General features: G+C 46.9%; 3 protein-coding genes across 12 annotated transcripts; 1 reads left to right on the forward strand and 2 right to left on the reverse strand.

Annotated features, from left to right (window-relative positions):
* Positions 1 to 593: 593 nt before the first annotated feature.
* LOC114850031 (sorting nexin-14-like) lies at positions 594 to 7890 on the reverse strand. Of its 2 annotated transcripts, none has more exons than XM_041069598.1 (28): positions 7754 to 7890; positions 7318 to 7438; positions 7150 to 7226; positions 6696 to 6774; positions 6500 to 6543; positions 6338 to 6425; positions 6132 to 6216; positions 5772 to 5928; positions 5618 to 5693; positions 5344 to 5388; positions 5141 to 5224; positions 4959 to 5073; positions 4574 to 4729; positions 4366 to 4490; positions 4234 to 4292; positions 3561 to 3693; positions 3307 to 3493; positions 3153 to 3236; positions 2977 to 3077; positions 2713 to 2824; positions 2595 to 2635; positions 2274 to 2393; positions 1987 to 2110; positions 1751 to 1915; positions 1562 to 1657; positions 1362 to 1453; positions 1233 to 1289; positions 594 to 719 (listed from the first exon to the last, which is right to left on the reverse strand). In XM_041069598.1, the coding sequence occupies exons 1-28, from the start codon at positions 7888 to 7890 to the stop codon at positions 693 to 695; spliced, it is 2787 nt and encodes a 928-aa protein (XP_040925532.1). In that variant the 3' UTR covers positions 594 to 692. The 2 variants fall into 2 exon arrangements, with proteins under 2 accessions (XP_040925532.1, XP_028997808.1); XM_029141975.2 differs by having other exon boundaries at positions 594 to 722.
* An 872-nt stretch (positions 7891 to 8762) lies between these two features.
* Positions 8763 to 15959, reverse strand: LOC114849981 (heterogeneous nuclear ribonucleoprotein Q). Of its 5 annotated transcripts, none has more exons than XM_029141870.3 (11): positions 15798 to 15959; positions 15005 to 15164; positions 13690 to 13808; positions 13381 to 13602; positions 13022 to 13198; positions 12650 to 12785; positions 12358 to 12563; positions 12127 to 12276; positions 11922 to 12043; positions 11467 to 11848; positions 8763 to 9962 (listed from the first exon to the last, which is right to left on the reverse strand). In XM_029141870.3, the coding sequence occupies exons 2-11, from the start codon at positions 15150 to 15152 to the stop codon at positions 9924 to 9926; spliced, it is 1701 nt and encodes a 566-aa protein (XP_028997703.1). In that variant the 5' UTR covers positions 15153 to 15164; positions 15798 to 15959; the 3' UTR covers positions 8763 to 9923. The 5 variants fall into 5 exon arrangements, with proteins under 5 accessions (XP_028997703.1, XP_028997702.1, XP_028997701.1 ...); XM_029141869.3 differs by having other exon boundaries at positions 8763 to 9965; XM_029141868.3 differs by having other exon boundaries at positions 11310 to 11848.
* On the forward strand, positions 13096 to 23691 carry bub1 (BUB1 mitotic checkpoint serine/threonine kinase). Of its 5 annotated transcripts, none has more exons than XM_055506599.1 (24): positions 13096 to 13230; positions 16994 to 17053; positions 17437 to 17572; positions 17652 to 17848; positions 17965 to 18005; positions 18102 to 18181; positions 18269 to 18312; positions 18613 to 18797; positions 18891 to 19009; positions 19105 to 19361; positions 19454 to 19494; positions 19572 to 19691; positions 19810 to 19908; positions 19984 to 20062; positions 20168 to 20246; positions 20566 to 20740; positions 20829 to 20892; positions 21054 to 21871; positions 22100 to 22200; positions 22275 to 22436; positions 22513 to 22670; positions 22742 to 22919; positions 22997 to 23103; positions 23276 to 23691. In XM_055506599.1, exons 1-24 carry the CDS (start codon positions 13211 to 13213, stop codon positions 23472 to 23474), a joined length of 3519 nt encoding a protein of 1172 aa, XP_055362574.1. In that variant the 5' UTR covers positions 13096 to 13210; the 3' UTR covers positions 23475 to 23691. The 5 variants fall into 5 exon arrangements, with proteins under 5 accessions (XP_055362574.1, XP_028997667.1, XP_028997665.1 ...); XM_029141834.3 differs by having other exon boundaries at positions 13097 to 13226; XM_029141832.3 differs by lacking the exon at positions 13096 to 13230 and adding an exon at positions 16679 to 16868.
* Positions 23692 to 24275: the final 584 nt, after the last annotated feature.

Consider the following 24275-nt stretch of genomic DNA (forward strand, 5'->3'; position numbering starts at 1 on the left):
TCTCCTGTACTTTCTGCTTTCGTCCTCATGTTGCAGGATTTCCTGCTGATTCATTTTCCCCTCTGTCCCCTTTGACGCTGGAGTCGTCTGATTTAACGGCGGCGCCGAGTGCTTCAGCTTTCGTGTATCAGACCTGAGCGTGAGGAAGCGTTTCCTATTGAATTGTGCTGGTGCATCCTGTTAGAGCTGCCAGATCAATATGTGGCTCGGCCCGGCTTAGACCTTTAGCCTCACACTGAGCTGATTAACATAAAAACGATGAGGGGGAAACTGAAGTCTGTCTGTTAATACTTCTCATTGACGTTTACGTCCATGAGGAGCGAGTGTCCAAGTTCCTGCAGAAGCCAAGCAGGAAAACAGCGAGTCAAACATTGTGAAACACGTTGTCGTATATTGTTGGATCAGGGATTTGACACAAGGCTGTGAAGAATTTCAGACTCAGGAAGAGGCTGAAGACTGAGCCTGTGTTTACTGTGACCTCACAGCCCCAGATTAACTGCAGCAGTTTAACAACTGTTCTGTGCAGAGACAAAACTCAAACATGGAGCAGGTTGAAATGATCACATGGGACAAAACACCAGAAACAACTGCAGTGACGTCAATAAATATCATCTTTTATTAGCGTGTTAAAGGACTCAAACTGGTGCGTGGTCCCAGAGTGAATATTGCACTTCATCCAGATGCAGCAGACGTCAGATGATGAACGTCTCCTTCAGTCCCTGCTGAGGAGGAAACAGGATGTTTCAGAGGAACTCAATAGTTTAATGGTTCAGGGAGGAAATGGAACCTTAGCTGCTCTGGTTCTGTGTCACTGAGCTGCTGCATACGTGCTAAAGAGAACTGAAGCTAGAAGCAGCTGATCCTGAGCTTCAGTTCACTTTCACTTCTTCACTGCGTGAGGTTTACATAGTCTGGCAGCGATCTGACCTTTCAACACGAGTGTTAATCTAACACAGATGTAACGACAGGCGAGGGATTGGAGGACTTCGTGAGGAAGCTTCATCTTGCCAGGAGACAAATGAGCTGCGCTGCTGTGACCTTCCCCTGAAAAACAGGCCTCACTTGTCTTCATTCGGCCCGTTAGTGACACTTCCTCCCAGTGAATCCAAACATAGTTTCCTGTCCTGGCTTGTTTCTCCCTCCCACCACCAACGTAACCGCAGGCTGACGTGCTGCAGCGAGCTCAGCACATCTGTACCACTTGGTGACATTCTTTGCTGTCACCTGTTTACCTTGGAGAGCTCTGGAAACAGCTCCTGCACAGCGATGTCCAGCAGGACGTACGTCATCTGGGGAGACAGAACTTCACTTCAGCCTAAACATTCTCCAGGAACTGCTTGTGAAGCTGCACGGTCTCCTACCTGTTTGTTAAGAAGCGGCTGCTGGAACCCGTCGAAGAGGAGCCGCATTCCCTCATATTTGGCCTCCTCGCCAATGCACTTCCCCACGAAGTCTGAAGCAAACGGAGAAACGACTTCAGCTTGTTCCCATCATTCCAGTTCCCCCAGAGTTAAGAAATGAGAGCAGACACACATCGACCCAAAGCCAGATTACCACTGACCTGGTAAATACTTCATCATCTCCCCAAACGTCTGCTTGGCTCTGACTTGTTTGTCCTCTGTGGTTCTGTTGGCGCCGTTCTCACAGAACACCGCGTCTGCAGGAAACAACGCCAATCAACTTTATGCTCAGACTTCCATGCTTCACCCAAAGAGGCAGAGCGGCTGGTTGGTCCTGGAAGCCGCCTCACCTCTGAGCTGTGTGATGAGCGACACCATGCGGTGCTCCTGCAGGACGTGCTGCAGTTTGGACTGCATGTAATGGTCCATGTAGGTCTCAAACGTGTTCTTGAGCAGGATCCTGCCCGCAGACAGGACGTGGTGCAGGAAGTCTGGCATGTGGAACACGACGCGACCTGGAAACACGTCAGTGTTTACATACAAGCAGGACACATGGCGGTGTTAGCGTCGAGCCTCCGTCACTCACCGATGTACATCATGTAGTCGTACATGCCGTGAACCGGGACCATGTCCAGAAAGTAGTTGGGGTTGGGTCTCCTCTCTGAACTGTCCGACAGGTTCGCGTTGTTTTGAAACAGGCTGTTGAAGAGCTGCAGGTCAAAGGCCACAATCAGATAACCGACACGATCTGAAGCGCTACTTTAGTTCAGGTGCTGTTTGAGAAGCGACGTAATCGGCCGCGCAAGGAGCACAGCTGGTCTCCGGTGTTTCTGCAGCAGTGGGATCAGTGGGAGAGAGGAAACCAGGCGCTACCTTCTTGTTGTTCTCTGCAGAGGGGCTGAGGATGGTCAGCTCCGGGCGGCTGGGTCTGGGTTTGGGCGACTCGCAGGAGTTGAAGAACGACTGAATGAAAGGCTCCAGGTTCTGTCCTTTCTGCAAACACACCACAGGTTCTGTTGTGTCTGTTTACTCTGTGTCCAGGGAGGAGGCGGTGATGGCGCGTGATACAAAATCCTTGCTGCCTCAAGTTTAACTTTACTTGACATGTTCAACAGACACTTGCGGCGCTAAGCTCTGAGGTGACACAGGGTCAAGGCCTCATCTCATTGACCAGGTTACTGAGAACAAACTCACCTCTTTGATCAGTTTTCCTGGTACAGACTTGAAAATCTTCCCTGTGAACAAAGTGTCTGTTAACTACCTGTAAACTGAGGCCTTGGAGGTTGTGCAGCTGAGGCGTTTGAGAACGTACCCAGGTTGACGTCAGGCAGCATCCTGTCCAAGAACTGGGACTCTATGCTGTGAGGAGACAGGAAGTCTGCAAGCAGCTGGCTGTTGCTGAGCTCTGGATGCTGCAGGAGCCTCTGGACACAGGTTAAGTACCGGCAGGAAAGAAATGGTTTTTAGTTTGAGAGTTGATTGTTGGACGTCTCCTGACGTCTCTCCTAAAGAACTTCACCAGATCAAACTACAAGAAAGATGGAAGAAGAACCAGGTGGACTGTGCTTCCAAACACCTGCAAATATTCTTCAAACTCTTCTCTTTTTGATGCTAGGAACTCATAATTCTTTGTTCCGATGATTTTCTTGGATGGAAGCTGAGCGTCTGCAAATGTGCCTGGAAAGGAAATCACAGGGGCTCAGTGTGGAGGTGACGTCACCATGGCAACTAAAAGCAGCTGAGAGTTTGTACCGTGGAATTCAGTGAGTTTGGACTCCAGCACGTAAAACTCCAGGTAACGTCTGTACACAGACCAGCGCTCGGTGTTGTGACCGGCTGCAGGGACACGAGGGAACACGTCAGGGGAAGCAGTGAAGCCGAAGCTCAGCCACTGTTGCTGTCTCACCTTCGCGCCTGTCGTTGCGCTCGACGTCGATGCAGAAGACGGGGACCTTCTCCCTCTTGGCCTCGTCCTCGTAGAAGTCGATGTAGGGGATGGCGACGCTCCAGGCTGCCAGGTTCCTCTGGCTGCCTGCGGTGGAGGCCGGCTCTGCGGGGGAGTCGTCCTCCATCACCACGGTGGCCTCCTCCACCTGCAGGAGGAAGCGTTGAGCTCTGGAAGTGAACGGATCAAGCTCGCGTTGAATCCCAGGCACTCACCGCGTCGTCCTCGGCGTCGTTCACGGCGCTGGGCGGCAGGATGGCTCCCTCCATCGTCGTGCTCTTGAACACACCTTTGAGTTTGCTGCCAAATCTGCTGATCCCAAACGTCTCCCCTCGTTTTGACAGGTTTCTGTTGGAACCCGAAGCTTTTAAACGCTAACACAAGACACAAGATCATGTTGGCTTCATAAAGAGGCGCCGTGGTTGCGACCAGCGAACAGAATAGAAGCTCATTTTTGTAGCAGCAGACAGGAGGCGCTCACATGCATCGTTTCATCCAGCGCCAGCTATACACTAACCGGTTGTAGCACTAAAATACTGTAATCGTAAACAGCGGCTGTGACCTCGTCTCTAACATTGCTCTAAATTAAAGCACAAAGCTGAAGCATCAGCGTCACATGGAAAACAGCAGCATCAAGCTTTATTCCTCCGTCATCAACTGCTCATAGCTACTCACCTGCTTTCTTCCAAACTGAAGCTATTTCTGTAATGACATGCCTGCGCAGCTAATGATGACGCTCTAAAAACCTCTGACGCGCGTGTCTAGGTTTACGAATGAGGGAACCACAGAAACAGAACAATCCCAGCATCTTCCCACTGGACCCAGTTGTTTCTATGACTCTGCTGCTTTCTTTTGGTTTTGTAGTTGTGCAATCACAAAGTCACCAACCTGTTGATCCTCGAGCTCCTTGTGGGAGACTCTGCTCCTCTCAGCAGGTACCTGAAGTACTGAAGCCAGGGAGGAGATGGGTTCAGCCAACAATGAACTAAAAGCAGAGCAGCCCTGTTGATCATGTCTCACCTCATCGCTGTGGCAGAACATCGGGGTGAGAACTCGCTCCAGCAGCGAGAGGACATGTTCGTAGGCCTCAAACAGGCAGGGCATCGTCTGCAGCTTGACCACATCCACGTACGGACCTTTAGCAACTGACAGGACACGTCTCAGTGAAGCGTTACAGTAAAGGCTGAGCAAGGAATAGGCTATACTTTGTTTGGGTTCAGCCACTCACTCTTCTTTATCTCTTCTATGATGAAAGGGTCAAAGCTGATCTTGTCGATGCTTTCATCCAGGCAGTAGGTCTCGTAGATGTGCAGCACCTCTGAGTGCAGACGCTGCAGCTCAGACTCGCTCAGCTCCGGACTCAGGATCTTATCGTTAAACTCCTCTGTAGGGAACAGCAGCGTGTTTATGGGTGAACAGCTTCCACAGTAGCAAAGACGTTTAGTGACGACCTGAAGGCTTGCGATGTCAAAGTAAAGCTACAGAGCAAACCCTGTGCGGTTACTTTGTGGAAGAGATAAGTGAGTCTGGCTCTGAGAAGCAGGTGTCAACATGGCACCGACGGCCACAGGCCGACACCACGACACAAAGGGGCGATGTCTGGAGTTTCTCACCCACAGTGAGGCAGAACTGCAGCACATGCACGGCTCCTTCCTGCTTCAGGAAGTTCATGAAGCGAAACAGGAGATCCTGCTGCTTCCTGATGTCCTTCAGCTCCAGCTTCAGCACCTGCCGACAGGAAGGTCAGTCGGATGAGAGTCACTTTCTTTCCGTCTGGGCTCAGTGAGATACTCACAGACTGCTTTTTGTTGCTGCTGATGTCGGCATATTTTTGTAGAAATGGAACCAGGGCAGAAGGTGGTTCTGTGGCCGGTTCTGGCTGGAGACAAATTAAATCGAGAACTGCACTGACTACATTCAAGTGTCTATTTGTTTAATAAAACATGTGTTTAATATTCAAAGTCAGTGTATATGGTCAGGTCATGACTTTTTACTTACTGGAGAGTCGTCAACGAAGATTAGCACCATGAGGTTCACGGTATCCTAAAAAAAAAGAAGGTTCTGATCAGGATTGATTCATGGGGAAGTGCATCAGTGTGAAGTAATGAGACCTCATTTATTAAGTTTGGCATTCAGGTGTTTGAGGTTTATCCCAAGCGAGAACCAGGTTTTATAAAACCCTCCTTGTACCTCAGGGCTGTGAGTCAGTATCACAGAGATAAGGTCTACATTCATTTTGGTTTTCCCAGTCCCTTAATTCCCATCTACTCACAGGATCAGCCATGAAATCCATGGTTGGGAGGATCACGGACCCAGCCATCACCTCACGCAGTAACAAAGCCAGTGACCTGACAAGCGAGAGGTAAACCTGATACGTCAGTCGTCAGTCAGTCTGTGCTGAGTGGACTCCGGTCTGTGCTGCTCACCTGCAGTCTGTGGATTTGGGAGGCATGACGTAGGGAAACAGCATCTCAGTCACTTTCCTCAGATACAGCAGCTCGTCTTTGCGGCTGTGCAGAGCAACGTGAAGCTCGGAGCCGTAAGCTTCCAGAGCGGCCTGCTGTAAAGCGCCCACGCCGTTCACTGAACACAAGATCCGACAGTTAACAGAAACAACTGAACAGTCGCATTCATTTAAGTGCAGTCGCCAAACCTTTACAACCATCTAATATAATCCAGTCTGTCTGTGTAATAAACAGTTTGAACCTAGAAACTGAGCATTTACAGTCATGTAAAGTACAGGTGTTCCTAATAAAAGGGCCACTAGGTAGAGGTGCTCACTGTACCTTTGTCACGAGCTTTTGCGATAATTTCGATGTGCTTTAATGCAGCTTTCATCACTTTGTCTGCAAACACGGCAGGAACATCAACCTGCACAGAACAGGAAAAGCTGTAAATGCACATAAAACCTGGCCCAGGTTGAGCTGATCAGAGCCTGTGCACCTTCGTCTTTACATAGTAACACAGCACGTGGCCTGTGTCTGAGCGTCACCTTCTGAGCTCGGCGGACGATTACTGACGCAAAGAAGCGAAAGGTCATCCTCAGTTCGTCCACGCAGCCTTCGTCGTCTGTGATGTCCCTGAAACCAGAGCAGTGTTCATAGGGCTGCTTCCGTTGTGCCTGGACCTAGAACGCGTGTGGGTGTTTTCTTACCGGTACCAGGGATACACAAAGTTCTCAAGGACTAGCTCGAACACCTACAGGTCAGAAATGGCAAAACGGCACAGAGCTCAGTCCAACTTACTGCTGATATGCTAAGAGTTAGAATGTAGTTTGACAAACAAGCACGCGTGTTAATTCATAGTCAAATATTTGATGAATTATTTTTGCCCATCATCTCCTCTAGTACCTCTGCTATCGAAGCGTCCACCTTTGAATGAACCTTAAGGTCCAACCATGGCTGGTAGTTCTCCAGCAGCAGGGTTGGCCTGAGGGGAGGAAATATTTCAGTGTTGGTGCATATTAGTGACAGTCACTCAGGGCTGAGTGTTGATGCCGATGCTGCGGTAACACAGAGGTCCATCATCGTGGTTGGATGATGATGAATCTGCTTTGCTTCGTCTCCCTTCTTGTCATGTGGATGAACGGATGTGACAAGACTTGTCACTGCTCAGCAACAGCCACTAGATGTCCCTCTAGTTAACGTCTAAAAGATCTCACCTGTTATTGACATGCTGAAACTTCATCATGCCAAGTATTCATTTTAACCACATATAAAGCCAATAACGCTAAATGCCTTTCGCTTTATTACCCAGTTTAAAGTGGCCCCTCCACCTGAAGCTCAGCTCAGCTGTGGAACATACCTGTGCCGTCGACACCTGATCTTTCCACACACGGCGCAGCTGTTGCCCAGAGGAAACAGCTCCTGCTGCTGCCGCTGCTGGAAGCAATAAATCAGACAGGGTGAACCATCAGCAGCTGTGTATCATACAACACACAACGTACCAACACAGCAGTTAAAGTAATCTCACTTTGTTTCTTGGTTTGATGGTGAAGAGGATGTTTGGGAGCAGAGACTCTGGTCCAAGGGAGCAGTAGAACGTGATGACACCCGCCAGGAACGACCAGAAGATCATCAGGATGTGGATGTACCTGGAGGCAAAGTTAAACCTTAGCACTGCGTGAATTAAAAGATGACAGGCCAACATCTAGAAGAATCTAGAATCTAGAATGCCTTTATTAGTCCCACAGCGGGGAAATTCCCATCAGCAGCCAGGTTACCCGGCGCTAGTCCGACAGTGGAAGCAATTGCAGTACAAACAATAAAAAACACACGCACATACAGTGGCACACAGTACCAGTGGAAACCTAGCTGGAATATTTTTTTTTTTTTTTAACATGGGTCGACCCCTCCGGGCCCCTGTTGTTTCTAGGGCAGATCTCAAGCAGCCTGGGCCCGACACGCACCTGTTGAGAAGCACAGTCCCACAGACCATGGACAGCAGCACGAAGCAGATCATCGGATACTGTCGTCCCGTTTCCCTCAGGACGTCGATGTTCAGCCCCCGCTTCAGGTTCTCCAGGTACGTAAAAACTCCTGCCATTGTGTCTGTGGACACACGCACAGCTTTCAGTCTGTTTCGGTGACTTAAACAGGCGCAGAGTAGAGTTAGCCGGTATGTTTGCTCTAAACTAGGACGAAGTTAGCGGCTAGCTAGCTAGCTAACGCCAGCTAACAAGTAACGCACCAACACGTCCCGATTAACGCACTCCTAGAACAAAAGTCATGTCCTGCACGGGCGAAGACTTTGCATGCGAGTGACTTTTCTCCATTTCCACTGTTTTCACTTCATATTTTCCTCTTTTCCAGGTCCGCGCAGACTTCCTTGACAGATAGGTTGTTTTCTAAGCTGAGTCCACGGTTGCCAGATACGGTACAAAAACGTAACCGTGACCTGCTCCTCGCTCCGAAGTGAGTTAATCTTGATCAAACACAGTTTAATGGGATTAAAACGTAAACAGTGCGTCTGCCAAACTGTGTTAGGTTCATTTGTACCATTATCATGGACAGGAATGTAAAATCATTTCAACTTTCATCTTGTTTTGATTAAACTATTTGTTCATCAGAAGCCAGCCAATTTGTTAGTGGAAGCCAACCCTGGAAAATAATATTTTTACTACTAAAAAAAGGTTACTACTTAGTTATGCCCGATAGTCCCTTGCTTGTAAACTATTTAGGATATTTTTGATAATAATGTTCGTGCATAAATCAACGTCTTAATACCAGATGTGGCAACCCGGGATCTAACAAACGTCATTATCGTTAGAGGTGGTGCTCGTAAATATACCGCACATTAAACATGACGTTGAATAATGTGACCCCGTGGTTAACATGGAATCAACAGACTGAGTAATAGGGGATAAATGGCGTTTACAACGATGATCACGAGACTAGAGCTAGACAAACGAGGTCAGATCAGTGTCAATAACTTTATTAGAAAAATAGGTTTAACTCGGCTCACTGTACAGTATAAAACATTTCATTTGCAAAAAAGCAAAACTTTTTAGAAAAAAAGAAAGATAAAAACTCCTGACTATTGAAATTGGGAACCCAACAGAGTAGATGATAGCATGACAAGAACCCCCCCCCCAAAAAGAGACAAGCTGCACAATGACATGTGAAATGGAAAAACTGTAGAAACTGTGCTTGATGGCAACTGTCACAAAGAGCCAAAGATGCTACAGGACAGATCCATTCTCACACTGTTACACCTGTAAAGTCTCAGAATGCCTCTCACCACCCGAAGGAGGTTTAAGGTGGACATGAGCTGGTGTTATGATAATCTGGGTTTCACTTCTGTGCCGTTTGAAACAGATTTTAGTGATTTTTTTTTAGATTTTAGAGTTGTTTAGATTCAGCAGCAAAGTGTCAGATCATTTTGCCCCTATTTTCAGTGTCAGATTGGATTTGTTCCTTTAAATTCGTTACATTTTAAAATACAATAAAATATGTACAAAAATCAACATAACCAACACCAGTTTACCAAGAGAAAAACTGCCGCATACGGAACAATAATCCGTCCACAGTGATTGTGTGATGCATTGGAGATTTAGATGATTCCTAAACTTATTGTTGTTCCATAACTTGTTTAGAAAAAAGGGCAGCTTTGTAAGAAACAAAATGAAAACGTCCTGACAACAGATGGCACCAACACAAACAAGCATTAGGACAGTTTCCTCATCGTGGAAGACGAGATGACGACGGTTTCTAGGCTTTAAAGTGTGTCCATCAACTACTTCGCTCAGTTCTTGTGTAAAGGGTCATTTGGGCTCAACCACGTGGACCAGCTAGAACCGACCATGGTCTCCTCCAGCACAGAACAGAGGTAGTTAAACCCTCGGTGACTTCTAAGATCATCAGATACCACATGGAGTCCATCGCTAAGGTCTAGTTTAAAATCACAGAAAAAAAGCACAAAAGAAAAAAGTGCAAAGACTTTCCCAGAACAATGTCCATCGTAAACTCAGCAGGTCTCAAATGGCATATTTGGTTAAACTGAAAGTCATCTGTTGGCAGCTTCAGCAGCTCTACTGGACTCAGTCAGGCGACCGTACCACCGCATCCCACGACGAGTCCTCAGAGCGGCACGTCAGGTCCGGCCTCGACCGCGTTCCCCTGCTAGTCAGGTAACAAAAGGAAGCAATTAGAGACTGGAAAACAGCATCACATCTACACACTGAGTAGAACCACACACGACTTCACGTACAGAAGACAAAGCATTCTCCAGACTAACGCGCTCTGACGGGACATGCACATGTCGATGCCTCAAAGTGGACAAGCGGTCAATCGATTGGTGCGACAGGTGAGACGTGGCTCAGACGGGCAGCAGGGAACGGGTTAGAGCAGCCATTAGCAACCAGAAAAGCAAGGTCACCAAATCAACCAAACACTACAAGCGAGTCATGCAAGGCAGCTGTCTCCCACAAACTCCAGATAAACATGCAATATTAGTATCCAGGCCTTCAACAGCTACAACAGATCCTTCTGGGACAAGGAAAAGCTTCTGTCTGAGAGTAAGAAGTCAAATTGTGCTTTCATCCTCCTCCCCCTCTCGCATGAGGCGCGTTTAACTGCGCTGACATTGACACCAATTCATGAAACGTCATGTTTCTGGACATGAGAGGAACTTATAAGGATGAAGTATGTCACTACACATACAGAGCACTATAGAAGTAGGTGGTTTGGAATTTGATGGCATGCAAGGTGACACTGTAGCATGTGGCCAACATTGGCAAACCTTTAAGTCCATTTGCTTCCACAAGGAGCCTTAAATTTTGAAGGCAATTTGAAGAGAGAATTTGCCGAAACATGAATTTGCAACACAATTTGAAGTTTTGTACACGTGTGCGTGTATGTTTATTAAAGCAGACAAACAGCAAAGAATACAAGCCAAAATGTAAAGCCAAAAGTAGGACTAGATGGTCCTTTTCTCTTCAATAACAACACACGCATTACTTTGTGACAATACAAATTGTAGTTTCATTGGATTTTAAATACAGCTTTAGGAGACATATGCTTTGTGCTGTTAGCTACTTAAAACATGGAAACCAGAATCTCTAAAAACATACATAAAGCTATAGCCAAATAGACAGCTCGAGCACATATTTGCATCTAAAAATTTTTTCAAACTTTATGGAAGTTTTTTGACGACCATCTTTAAAAAACACCAAACAAAGGGAAAAAGGAAAAACCAGTTCGCCAGAGACAGGTGGGAGTGTGACTACTGCGAGTCCAAGCGATTATTAAAATATGTACAAAAAGAGATCTTGCCAGATGTCACCAATTTTGAGGAAAAAACGCAGGCAACCGTTAGAGATTGAGGGCCAATCAGATCAAGTCTCTAAATAAAAAGATGAACAAAGATGGGGTTTTTATATCAAAGCCCTACTGGTTACTTCCACTGTTGCCCAAAAGAATCCTGATAAAATTCCTGGTTGTCAGATTTGTAACCGGAATAGTTACCAGAATGATCACCACCTTGGAGCGGTTGCTGAGCAATGGGTTGAGAGCCCCAGTTCTGATTATTGGTCTGGCGACGCTTGGAATCTGGCTGGTTGTACCCGTCAGCTTTGCGCTTTCCTCCTACATTTCCACCGCGGCCACCCCGCGCACCACGTACCCCTCCTCGCCCTCTGGGCTGCACGCCTCCTCTCGCGCCCCGCCCGCCGCGGCCTGGTCCGGGCCCACCGCGCTGGGAGAAGTTGGCCCTTCCCCTGGGCGCCCCGGCGCCGCCACGGCCTCTGGCTGGAGAGCTCCCTCCGCGGGCCCCCCGGCTGCCGCCCCGCCCCCGGCCCGGAGACTGGAAGTCTTCGTAGCCGTAGTAGGGGTCGTCGTAGCCGCCGCGGTAGTTGTGATAGTCGTAGCCGTAGTAGTCGTAGTAGTCCTCGTAACCGTAGTAGTCAGGGGGGTACGAGTAGCCGCCCCTGTTGCCACCTCGGCCCCGCCCCCTTACAGGGGGGGGCATGTGAGGAGGCGGAGGGTAGTAGTAATAGTCGTCATACCTGATGAGAACAAGACAACAACAGTAAGAGCAGAGTCAAGCGACGGAGTCGGCTCAACCTCAGCGCTACTTACATCTGCGTTTTAGCGGCTTGTCTCTGGGCTTTGCGCTCTTTCCTTTTCTGGTCAGGGGGTTTCGCAAAAACAATCTCAATGGGCTCTCCCTCCAGCTCCCTGCCGTTCATTTCTTCCAGGGCCTTAACAAAACATTGAACAGCTCAGTTTGGATGCAGCCTGCGACTAGCAGGATCCCACTTCACCAGTAACAGGGCGTCACTACCTTCACTGCACCGTCCCGCTCTTCAAAGTGAATGAAGGCGTAATCTTTGAGCTTCTTAACTCGCTCCAGTTTCCCAAACTCACTGAAGGATGTCTCAAGGATCTCCTCTGTCACACCATTGGCCAGGTTCCTTACAAACAGAACCTTTACCTGGGCAACGGACAGGAACGTCAGCCAGACTGGATTTTACTTTGCAACCACGTGACTGAAAGCCCGGCTTCTGAAGCTCACCTTGGCCATGACCTCTGGGTCGGGGTCTTCGATGGGATCGGCCCACTCTACCGTCACCACGTTGCCCCACACCTTTACCTTGCCGCTCATCAGCCGGCGCCGGGCCTGAGCAGCCGTTTTGTGGTCTTCATACTCCAGGAAGCAGAAGCCTCTGTTCTTCTTTTTGTCGTCGGGTTGGTGGTACAGTATGACATCACTGAGGCCCTCTGCAGGTGGATGATGGGAGTCAGGATAAAAACGGCTACACTAGCATTTTGATTATTAGCAAAAAGCTGGCGGGACACACGCGTACCTGTGACTTTAGCAAACTCTTCAACAATTTGCTCCTTTGTTTTACTCTTGGGAATGGAGCCAACAAATAACCTGTTGTTGGCTACAGATATACACACGCCAATGTGCTTGCCAGGGCGGATCTCATGATTATTACACTGTGAAAACAAAAATGTCAATCACATACAATGCCAGATCATAAACGCGCTCAACTGCCTCACACATTAGATCCATTTCCATTTGTTGAAAGCTTTAACAGAGTGCAGTATTTTGTGGGTAACATTACTCATGCTATGGGTGTTCTTGTTCCCTCCTAAAGCTTCATCCATGGAGAACATGACCTGACTGCCAGACTGATGCTACAGTCCTGGCTGCACATTCCTGGCCAACTCACCAGCTTCACGGCCTCCTGGGCCGCTTCTTTAGTGCAGAACGTGACAAAGGCATAACCCCTGTTCAGACCGCTCAGCGGGTCCATCATTAGCCTGAGATCCCAGATAGACCCGGCCTTCTCGAAGAGAGGAACCAGCTCGTCTTCAAACAAGTCCCGGGGAATCTTACCTACGAATATCTGCAACAACGAATGGAGAAGATGATAAGTAAGTGAGTATCTTAAATCAAAATTAAACTGTGTTCCTTCTTTTTTTCAGTTAGATTATTTACATTTTAGTTAATGGCCCTAGTGTTAAAATGTATAATGTGAATCAATGTTTTTTTAACGCTTCCCAACTTTGATCTTCTAGTAAAGTGCACCTCTGTTCCAACTGTGGGTTGGGGACCGGAGTACACCGACTCAGGTGGAGGGCCTCCATATTTTCGCTGCCCTGTTGTTACATCAAGTGTGTAGTTTGTTCTGTCCAAGAGTTCTTTGATTTTAGCCTCATCTGGTCCTTTAGAGGAATCTGAAACTTTAGTCCCTTGTTTCTCCCTCTGCCTGTATGTCTTCATTACCCCGCAGAGAAAGGCACTTTTGTTCTGAAAGAGAGAACAAGTGCGTTATAGACATTCCCCTTCTGCAGGTGAAGAAAAAATGACAGAAGGTTTTCAGAGGGATGGACTTACTTGCACGTGAGACAGATCACTCTCTTTGAACTGAACCAACACTTGCAGGGCTCCATCCTCATTGAATTCTTTTAAAGCTTCAATAGCCCTTTCGTCTAAATCACTATGTGCTACGAGGCCTGAGAAATTTAACATCAACAGAACAGATATGTGAACAGAATCCATAAAACGGAGATCATATCAGATCAGAAATCAACTGAAAGAAACATATTATAACACATGTAGCAGAAATGATCAAAGAAACTGTAAAGCTGGAGAAGACATCCCACAGATTTCATCATCTGCAAACCACCACTAGCTCAGCATCACTCTTCAGTCAAGACATGCATTAAAAGTCCACACACAGAACCGTTGCTCATACTGAGTGTCACTCAAATGTTAAGTAGAGGTGCTGTAAACTAGATTAAGACATCCCAGTCCTGCAAACCACTACCTGGCTCATTAACATTTACTGCAGCAGAGCTCTGCTTTTTGAACACGAGCCCAACAGCTGCTTTATTGTTTCTGCATATGCCAAACCACCAGCTGGCTTCATTCTACTTTCACAACTACACCAGGCAATTCATTACTATAATAGCAGGAGAAGACCTAGAGTAAGATCTGAAGCAACCAACTGATAAGATAAACCCTTTAACAGTCCCACAGTGGGAAATTCACACAACAGCAAAGTACAGAGCAGAGAATACATCGACAAAATAAAAGCCAGTTAAAGACAGTTAGTGTTGGCACAGTACAACGCAGTACAGTACAGGTAGAGTGAGTATGAGGTCATTGGAAGGGTTATTGAACAGTGTTTTAATGTAAATTTAAATTTGTTGTTAAAATGTTGCACAGAAAGTTGTTGCACATTGAGCAACAGAGACAGGAAGGTTTTCATCATGTTTAATCAAAGATGTGAACGCTAGGACACTGCTGCTCAGACTGTTCAACGGTCCTTGTGCTTTAAAAAGCCAGTAGAAGACAGACTCAGGTGGCGTTCTTCATTATTCCAATAGTCAAAGGACTAAAAGACTATAACCAGCAAAGCCTCGCTCATCCCTCCCTGCTCCACATGTCTCAAACAAACCGCATCAACTACAACCTTCCATGGTCATGTAGGTTCCTCTGCTTTAGTGAGTGGTAGCAGGACAGTGTCACCAGTCTTACTAAAACCTCTGCACACGTTCTATTATGTCCCATCTAACACAATAACAGATGTAACAATGTTAGCTGTGTGATGCACCCAAAGCCCTGAGCCTCTCCAGATTGGACGTGGACCATCATCAGTCAGTGTCAGACGTCAAACAGCGTTCTGCTCAGGATGCAGTGTGCTTACCTGCTACATAAAGTTCATCTAGCTTCTCCGCAACTTTCTGGGGCAAACCAGCTTCCAATAAAGCCTCGAAATGTTCTGAGTGGCTCTCTGCTGCTGTAGTGTCCATCGGTTCCTCCGTGCCGTTCCCGTTCACATGATCCGTGGCCATGTTTCCAGATATCTGCAGACCACAACACACAGGAACGAGTGAAAACCGACTCGGAAGCTGACACAGGAAAGCTCGGTTCCGACGATCCACGAGGCAGCACCAGTGGCATTAGCAGTGTAATTGCTACATAGTAAAGGCTTTAGCACCTGTTTGGCGCCATCGGTCGAGACTAAACATGCTTTTTTTAGTAACTTGATCGGCTGATGTTTCGAGCTGAAAACACATCTGTAAAGCGCGATCAGACTGCTCCAACATCCGATACGCACTGGCCAACTTTTTAATGAGAAGGTAAATAAATAATACCCTGTTGACGTCCACACAGCCACCACGCCTCTAAAAGCTACTGTTTAGCTGGAGCTCCTGTAGCTCACTGGCTAGTCATGTGCTAACCCTTCATAGAACCAGCACCACATGTGTCCAGGACTTCCTCCGCGTCTAGTGCGCATCAGATCTCGTAGCACACCTGATGACCTGGCTGTAAACCCAACAGCCTATTTCTCAAAATGCCGGTTAACCAAGCTAACGAGCTGCTGTTTAACACTGGCCGGTGGTGTAGCGCACCCAACATGAGCGTGCACAGAAAGCGACCAAAACAAGAGAACACGGGCCGCTGATGCTATAACACTGCCATGAGTGTGTACATACCGTGCAACGCTAAACTTGGGTGCACGACGCTAATCCGCCGTGTTGATGTTGCTTCAAATAGGAAAAAATATTCACGCCGGCTGTTTCCAGGTTGGTTTCTCTACTCCCGGTGAAACAAAATGGCGGTTACGTAACGTCGCGATCTCTGCTTCTCGTCTCAATGCAAGGGGTTTCTTCACCTGCTTCTCACGGGCCACCCTGTTTACATACTTCCGCTACAAAGTAAAGTGACATGTATATGACAAGACATACTTACTTTATTACCAACTGAACGACTTTGCATGGTTACATAACCGCGTTTTTTGTACAATGAGTGTGTATTTGATCAAACTATCATATAAGTAGGTCCCGCCTGTTTTATAGTTTCCTGGGAGTTGACGCATTTAATTTGAAAACAAACAGGAAACGATAGGTTAAAACAGCTCAATATTTATACAATTTATTTTAATATCAGCAACATTTTTGCATTAAACAGTTTGAATTCAAGAAAATGTAAACGTAAATGTCCTAACAGTGAACAGTTAAATGTTTAACTCTGTTCTTTAAAACACAGTCTATGTGTAGGAAGATACAATAATACATTTCATATGCTAGGTTTTTTCCAATAGTGTTACCATCTATGTTGTTATTTTTGTGTTCAGATAATAGATTTACAGAATACACCATAGACACTGTAGTGCTGCTGTATCTGATATACTGTAGGTAGCAACCATTCTATATTCTACAAAATATAGATGAGAAAATGTTAAATCAAGCAGTCAAACCATTAAAAAGAAATTTATATGCTTTTTATTAGTTCATGAAATGTTTTACCACAAGTTGCGTCACAAACTCTGTGATTAATAAAGTTTCTAATCTTGAATTGAACAATCGGGGCGTGGTCTTGTGATCCTCGCGTCTATTGGTCGAGCGCGAAATTTTAAATGCAGAAACTGAACCGAATCTGAGAAACAAATGTAACTAAGATATGATTGACGCATAGCGGTTGTTTTTGGTGTATATTTGGACTTTTCATTGTAAAAGACAATATTCTTGCTATTAAAGCGAAATGGATGTATCTGCATATTTACAGTAAGTCACCTAACGTAACGCGGCACCGGTTTACTGCTAGTGGTTATGTAGCTGTAAGAGCTAAACGTAGCTCAGCTTCACCTCTGTCTGTTAGACGTGCTTTCACCATTTGTCGTTTTTTGTAGGTGTTTTGAAAACGCTATGACCTCATATTCCGGAGAAGATCCGCTGGAGCAATGGGACAAGTAAGTCTTGTTCACTGTGCTCTTCATTTCCCTTAAAGTTCCAGAAACGGTCTGTGGATGTTTTACCCGTTTGATTTCTCCAGAAGCTGGGAAAACAAGGAAACGAGTCTTTTTTTCGTTGTGTCTTATACTGACAAAAGAAAGAAACGAATTTGATAGCAATTAATCACCTTTTATTGGGAATCCATCCTAATAAAAGTTCAGGCAGCTGTGTTTATGGATTAAGAGGAATTGTGTATTAACACACGAGCTATGACCTGCAGTGGCAATAGAGGTTTATGTCTTTATGTGTAATACATCTTATTTCTTTATTATTACGATATATCTTGCTTTTTAGCTAAATGTGGTTACAGGCAGCTGAGTGAGCCTTTTTTTGCATAAAGGTTTGTGGACTTTGCGGAGAAAAGATTGACTGACGGCAGTGACATGGCAGTGGTGTTGGACAGGCTCGTAGAGAGGTTTCTGGACGTCCCTCGGTACGCGAACGACATCCGATATGTGAAGCACTGCATCAGATGTGTAAGTGGCCTGATTACTGGAGAATGGTTGAACTCTCACCGTTTCCACTTTTAACCTCCTGTGAACCTTTCCCCTTCAGGCCAGTTATTATTCCAACCCAGTTGCACTGTACAGTCACATCTTTCGCAGTGGCGTCGGCACCAAGACCGCTGCCCTGTACGTGGCCTGGGCACAGCAGTTTGAGCAGAGGGGCATGAATGAGCAGGCTGATGCTGTGTACCAGAAAGCAGTGGAGAACCAGGCCCTGCCAGCAGATGCAGTTCTCAATGAGTACAGGTAACATCGCTGACGCGCTGGATGCAGCACAAAGTACAGTTGTGTCTTCACTTCAGTAGCTTTGATCATTTTTCATATAGCTGATAATTTGATGCTTTAAACAATGTAATCTGCAGGTTGTTTCAAATTAGAACCAAAAGCCAGACACCAATATCAGGTAAAGGTTTTTGACTTAATTATTAATGTGAATGATTAAAATGTTTTTTGTGGTTTTGAGTAAATGGCTAAAGTATTTTCTGCTTGTTTTGAAAAGCAGGCGTTCGAACCCCCTTACAGAGCTCCCAGTTAACAAACCAGATGCCCCCCCACAGTGAGCCAGTGGCCCAGATTAAGGTGCATCAGAATTGCTTCCACTACCTTTTAGTCAGCTTTTAGTCAGGTGTGGCTTTAATTCCACTAACACTCTGTCTTCTGTCCCAGGCCTCAGTGGACTGCGTACCCAAACAACCCCAATACTGTGTGACGTGAGTTATTTGATTATTTTTTAAGTTGGATGCAGTCTGAACATAAACACTCATATCTTTTTAAACATTTATTTAAAATTCTAGCTTCACTTTTTGTCATTACAGCATTCCTCGTTATTACTATTTAATTATCCAGATCTAAGTTAAATAGACTTATGTGAGGCAAAATATTACACGTTCTGTTCCTATAAAAGAATTAACTGGGAACACAAAGCATCATCGTCAACAACAACTGGAAGACAGCAGGAAATCACGGTGTGTTACACATGCAGTAATGCCGACCCTGCATCTTCTCCACAGAGTCTCTCGCTCTGAGACTTCAGGAATGATTCCCTCCAGTAAAGACTCTGGTATTCAGATGGTGTCAAAGTACGACAAAGAGGAACTTGTTTGTGAAGGATCTGAATTGTGCTTCGAGGAAGTCCGGGCGCAGAGATACTTTCATAAGCGACAGGAGCAGCAGGAGATGGATTACAGAAGAAACAGTAAGACAGTGGGTTTTAACCTCTACTGCTGTGTTATTTTAAAGGTCTTCTTTACATACTTAATAATTTTAAATCTTCTTGTTATTCTTAAAGAGGAGAGAGAGCTGAGGGAAGAGGAAGAGGCTGTCCTGAGGATTAAATCTCTGCTGGAGAATTATAATCAAAACTTGGGAGCATTTGGGTTTTTAATCCACCAGCCTTCATCACAGGGGGTAAAATCTGGATTCAGGTGCTACTGGATTATATTGAACCATTTCAGTGGTCCTACAATGTGAAAACACTGGAACCTGTATGAACTAATTTGCAGCACCTACCTGTGGTAGGACCAGCCACCAGACAGAACCTGAATCCTGCCCAGCAGAACCATCTGCACTCCAGGTTCTCTTCAGGCCTCCAACCACACACGGAGCCACCCGTTCAGCAGCAGCACCAGACCAGGGCTGCTGACACCCCCCCGCTGCCCTTGCACAGATCCCATCATCCCTCTGTCCCAAGTCATACAGATCTTCTCCCCCGGGAAGCTCCGTGTCAGCCAGGCAGCATGGGCACGAACGTCACACAAAAGTGAGTCACACCAAAGATTAGTTATAACCCGACAGATCGCTGACGCTCCAGGTTCTTTTAGGAGCTTAATGTCTTTTAAATGTTTTCCTCAGGGACGTCAGCCAGCTGCAGGAACTAGAGGACAGACTTGAAGGTAAGTACCGCAGTTGGTGATTTGTGACCCGCGCAGTCATGGCTTCCTCTGAATGTGTCCTTCTCCCTCTGATGCAGTGTCACTGGGAGGCACAGCTAATCTGTCTCACATCACTCCTAACAATTCACTGGGCTTTGTTCAGGCCACGCCATCAAGGGCGCTGCCGTCACCCACTGTCAACACGCGGGAGGCTCTGGGTGAGCACCGTAGAGCTGTCTGGGTTTTTTCTCGTTTCATCCTCCATGCTTTTTTTTATGCCAAAAGGTGTTTGCACCTTAAGTTCACACATAATAACCATTCTGGTTTTGTATCCAGATGTTATCATGGACATGTTCCAGGCCCCAACTCTCCTAATCGACCCGCTTAGCAACACATCGGTGCTCCAGTCAGCCGAGGCAGGACACCAAGCCCAGGGTGAATATGCTGTAAACACACTCACACTGATATTTGGAATGTCTTCACCAACTTTGTTCACGTCCTGTCTTCAAGGTGATGCCTCCACATTCTCCAAACCGCCTACAACAACCCCATTCACCATCTTCCAGGATGATGACAAAGAGAATCCTCGGTAAACACTGATTGTAGTTCACAGTTTGTAAATTCTGAAGGTTCACTAAATACACTATGACGTTGGCTGTTTAACACTTTATAATTATGTATTTGTTTTGTCTAGCGCTGCTGCTCCTCCATCTGCGTGTGAGAAGTTCAAAGCAGCCAGAGCTCTGGCTGTGATCCCAGTGTCCAAACCAAATGTGAGTATCTATGTGAAGCCAGCATCAATTAGTGATGTTCAAATTTAGACCCGTCGGGCCACAAGAGGATGTGTGTCACATTATAAGAGACATTGACACCTGGGAAATCCACTAAGGAGGTGTATGTGTGGGATCAGGATAATTTGGGAGGAGGAGGAAAATGTTATGGCACACTGACATTTTGTCAGGACGCTGCTCCTTTTCACATTTTCACGTTTATCCTTATTGTTACCGAAGCCCAACATGAAAAAAGCGTCACTGGTTGTTATAAACAGCATCTGTGAAGTGCTGCTCTAAGTTTCAAAGCTGTGCCGCTCAGGACACTCCTCCAGAGCTGACGCCGGATGAGACCATGTGGGGTGCTCGCTACAACTCCCTCCACTCTCTGGCTGCCTGTCCCAACAGCTCCACAGACTTCGCCATGTTGGCCCAGTTCGTCTCTACTCCCTACAAACAAATCAATGCTTTCGGCAGCAACATTTGCCAGGACCAAGGTAACTGGACCCACTCTGACATGAACACGCTGTGGATTCAATGAGGCTGCGTGATAATGTAACAGTCATTCATTTCTTCATTAACCAGAGAACAACTGTGATGGTGGAGACGTTAAGGAGGATGCCTTCAGGTGCCGGGGCAATAAACTCAGGTAACTGAAGTGTCCACACTTGTTGGTATTTATGTCTTTAGTTCATAGAGCAATCACATTTATATGTGAATATTATTAAAGACAAATCAATGAATAATTTCAGGAAATGGTTGAAATGCTGCAGAATTACAAGGTATCATGTTGTCCATCCTCCCTCTCAGCCCCATCATGGAGCAGAGTCCGCCTGATGAGAAGCTGTCAGAAACAGCTGTCAGTCAGATCGTCCCCTCGTCTGCCAGACTAGGCACCATTGTGGGTGAAGGTCTCAGCCTAGCCCAACACTGCCTGACCTCCTCCTCCGTCACCATGGTGCAGCCTCCTCCTCCTGCTCTGCTCTCCTTCAGAGACCAGACGCTCTGCCCAAACGAGTCCTCTGTCTCCAGGACCACAGGACCCGCTTGGGACATTTACACAAGCCCCGAGCAGCCTTCCAAACGGACCTTTGTGAATCCACAGGAACCAGAGGGCCTGTTCAAACCTGGCTATGAACCGTTTAAAGTTTTGGATGATTTGGGTGAACCTGGCAGTCCCCAAAAAGACCAGAAAACGGCTCTTGATGTTCCAATGAGCCCAGAGTGCATCGTCAACCCAGACTGGCTGACCTGCAAAAGCCCGCCGGTCACAGTTGAGACAGATCTAGATGCCTTTTTGAGTCCACGTCAACCAAGGGTCATGGATGTTCCCATGAGTCCAGAGCAGCCACAACTCTATGCTGACGTGTCCATGAGCAAGGAGCAGTTCAACACTGTGGATGAGCCCATGATGAGTCCAGACAGAGGCGTGAGGCCCAGCGTAGATGTATCCATGAACGCAACACAGCCCAAGACAGAAAAGCTGCAGCTGGTACCCGACCCCTGGGATGATGAACTGATCTCTGGTCTGCTGTCCTCACTCTCGCCGCCTCTCACCTCTCACCCTCGCTGCCTCACCTGGCAACGCAACTTACCCCACATCAGCCCAAAGATGACCCTGAGCATGGGTAAGTACCCACCGCAGCTATTTTATTCCATTAGGGCATGTATGTGTGGATGAAGATCTGCTCCAATCTACTCAGAAACATACAATGAGCACTAGGGGGTGCTGTCTCCTCAGACTGATGACATTAGAGCTTGGAAACTAAGTTTAAACCTAGAATTAGATTAGATAATGTATTTTTCATTGGCTCTTGTGTCCACTAGAGAACATCCTTGTGCATCTGCTTTGACAGGAAATGCATCTCTTCGGGTCGACGGGGTCCTCGGTGAAGGAGCCTTTGCTACCGTCTTCCAGGCGACAGACCCTGTGACCTCAGAGAAGGTGGTTTTAAAGGTGAGGATCTCTGTGTGACCTCTGCGGGCACCATGTTACTGCTGTGAGGTCTAAGCTTATGTTTCCTGGTGCAGGTCCAGAAGCCGGCCAACCCCTGGGAGTTTTACATCAACACTCAGCTTGACGCTCGGCTGCAGCCTGGCATCCGTCACCTCTACAGCAGCGTCCGCTCTGCTCACATCTTCAATAACGGCAGCGTGCTGCTGGAGGAGCTTCACAACTACGGCACTCTGCTGGTGCGTTTGCGATCCCTCGTGGATGCTGCGTGAGTCAGGTGCGTCTTTAATGCTCAAACTGTGACTCTGCTTACAGAACGCAGTGAACATGTATAAAACCCTGGGCGACAAGGTGATGCCTCAGCCCCTGGTCATGTACTTCACCATCTGTATCCTGCACATGGTGGAGCAGCTGCACAGTATCAACATCATCCATGCCGACATCAAGCCTGACAACTTCCTCCTGGGAGAGAGGTAACGGCACGCTGTTTATTAGTTGACACAGGACGTGATGCAGAACGTCATCTTTCCTGTTTGTGTTTCAGGTTCATGGACAACAAGGATGTTGATCCGGACAGTGTTAACCACGGCCTCGTCCTCATTGACCTCGGACAGAGCATCGACATGAAGCTTTTTTCAGAGAACACTGCGTTCACTGCCCGGTGTCTGACATCAGGCTTCCAGTGCACAGAGATGCTGAGTGGGAAGCCCTGGACCTATCAGGTACTGATGGGCTGAGCTGCTGAGGCTCTGACTGGCTCCACCCGTTCGTAGTAGATGTAACTGTCCTGTGTTTGCAGACTGACTACTTTGGGGTCGCTGGAACTGTGCACTGTCTGTTGTTTGGAACCTACATGCGAGTCCGAAACGAAGGTGGAGTGTGGAAAACTGATGCTGCGTTCAGAAGGTAAACTGAAAGTGTTTGAGCAAATCTGGGAAAGAGATGTTCCAGTGATGTTATATGGCAAAGGCTTCACATCTCACCTGTTGACGACACTAGAAGCCAGCTGTTTAGTTCGCTGCTGTGAATGCGCCTAAAACCCAGAATCTGAGTGAAGCTCCTCCCCTCTGCCCCACAGGAACCCCCACAGCGACCTGTGGCTGAACTTCTTCCACACGCTGCTCAACGTGCCGGACAGCGGGCCTCTGCCCAGCCTGCGGAGCCTCCGCTGCAGCCTGACGTCCGTCCTGCAGCAGAGCTACAGCAGCAAACTGTCCTCGCTCAGGAGCCGACTGGTGGTTCTGCTGCTGGAGAACCACAAGCCAGTTCGGAAATGACGGTGCCGCTGTCCAGAAGCCTGAGGCACATTGGCTCTGACAGGCATTCACTGAGCTCCTCGCTGTTCATTCCTCCATAAATTAACAACCAGTAAAAGACTTTTATGCTGTTTTTAACACATGCACAGAAAGAGAGAATCTGATTTTTATTTGAACAAACTTTTAACACTGTAATTTCCAGATGTTTTGGGTGAATAATAAAATTTTGGATTGATCAGTGTGTTTCTGCATCACCTCAACCTTTTTAAACATACAAATGTGAACTTCCCTTTATGTTTAAATTGGTCCTTTCACTTCCACAGTGACTGTCAGCTAAAGTCTAAAGCTAAAGTAAAGTCTTCAAACTTCCTTTGAAGTGCTTTGACTAATGATCCTTCAGACGATGCTCAGATTAACTGTGACTGCGATTTGTTCACATCTGTGTGATCCTGTAATGTTTCATTTCTGCCTGCTCAAACCTGCAGCTTTTATGTTTGTTCTTAAAGGATTAGTCCAGATTACAGCTAATATCTCTGTGCTGCGTTCACTGCCATGAGCAAACAGCAGGCCAGGGTTCATACTATAGTAGTGGAGAATGTGTCCACTAAGGTCCCTCTCACCTTTAACACAGTCAAGTGGTGGCTGGACTTTTAACTCAGCCTCACTGTGCATAGTTGTTACAGCTCAAACAGAACCTGAAGGCAGCACAGAGACTCCTCCCTGAACAACAGAGCACACGTTGCGTTCTAGTTTAGTCAGAAATAACTAAACCAGGAATCAGGGGCGTATAAAGCTATCTGACAGCTAGATAGAAAATAAATA

Source organism: Betta splendens, chromosome 24, assembly GCF_900634795.4.
Source record: "Betta splendens chromosome 24, fBetSpl5.4, whole genome shotgun sequence".
In the NCBI taxonomy this organism is placed as follows: Eukaryota; Metazoa; Chordata; class Actinopteri; order Anabantiformes; family Osphronemidae; genus Betta; species Betta splendens.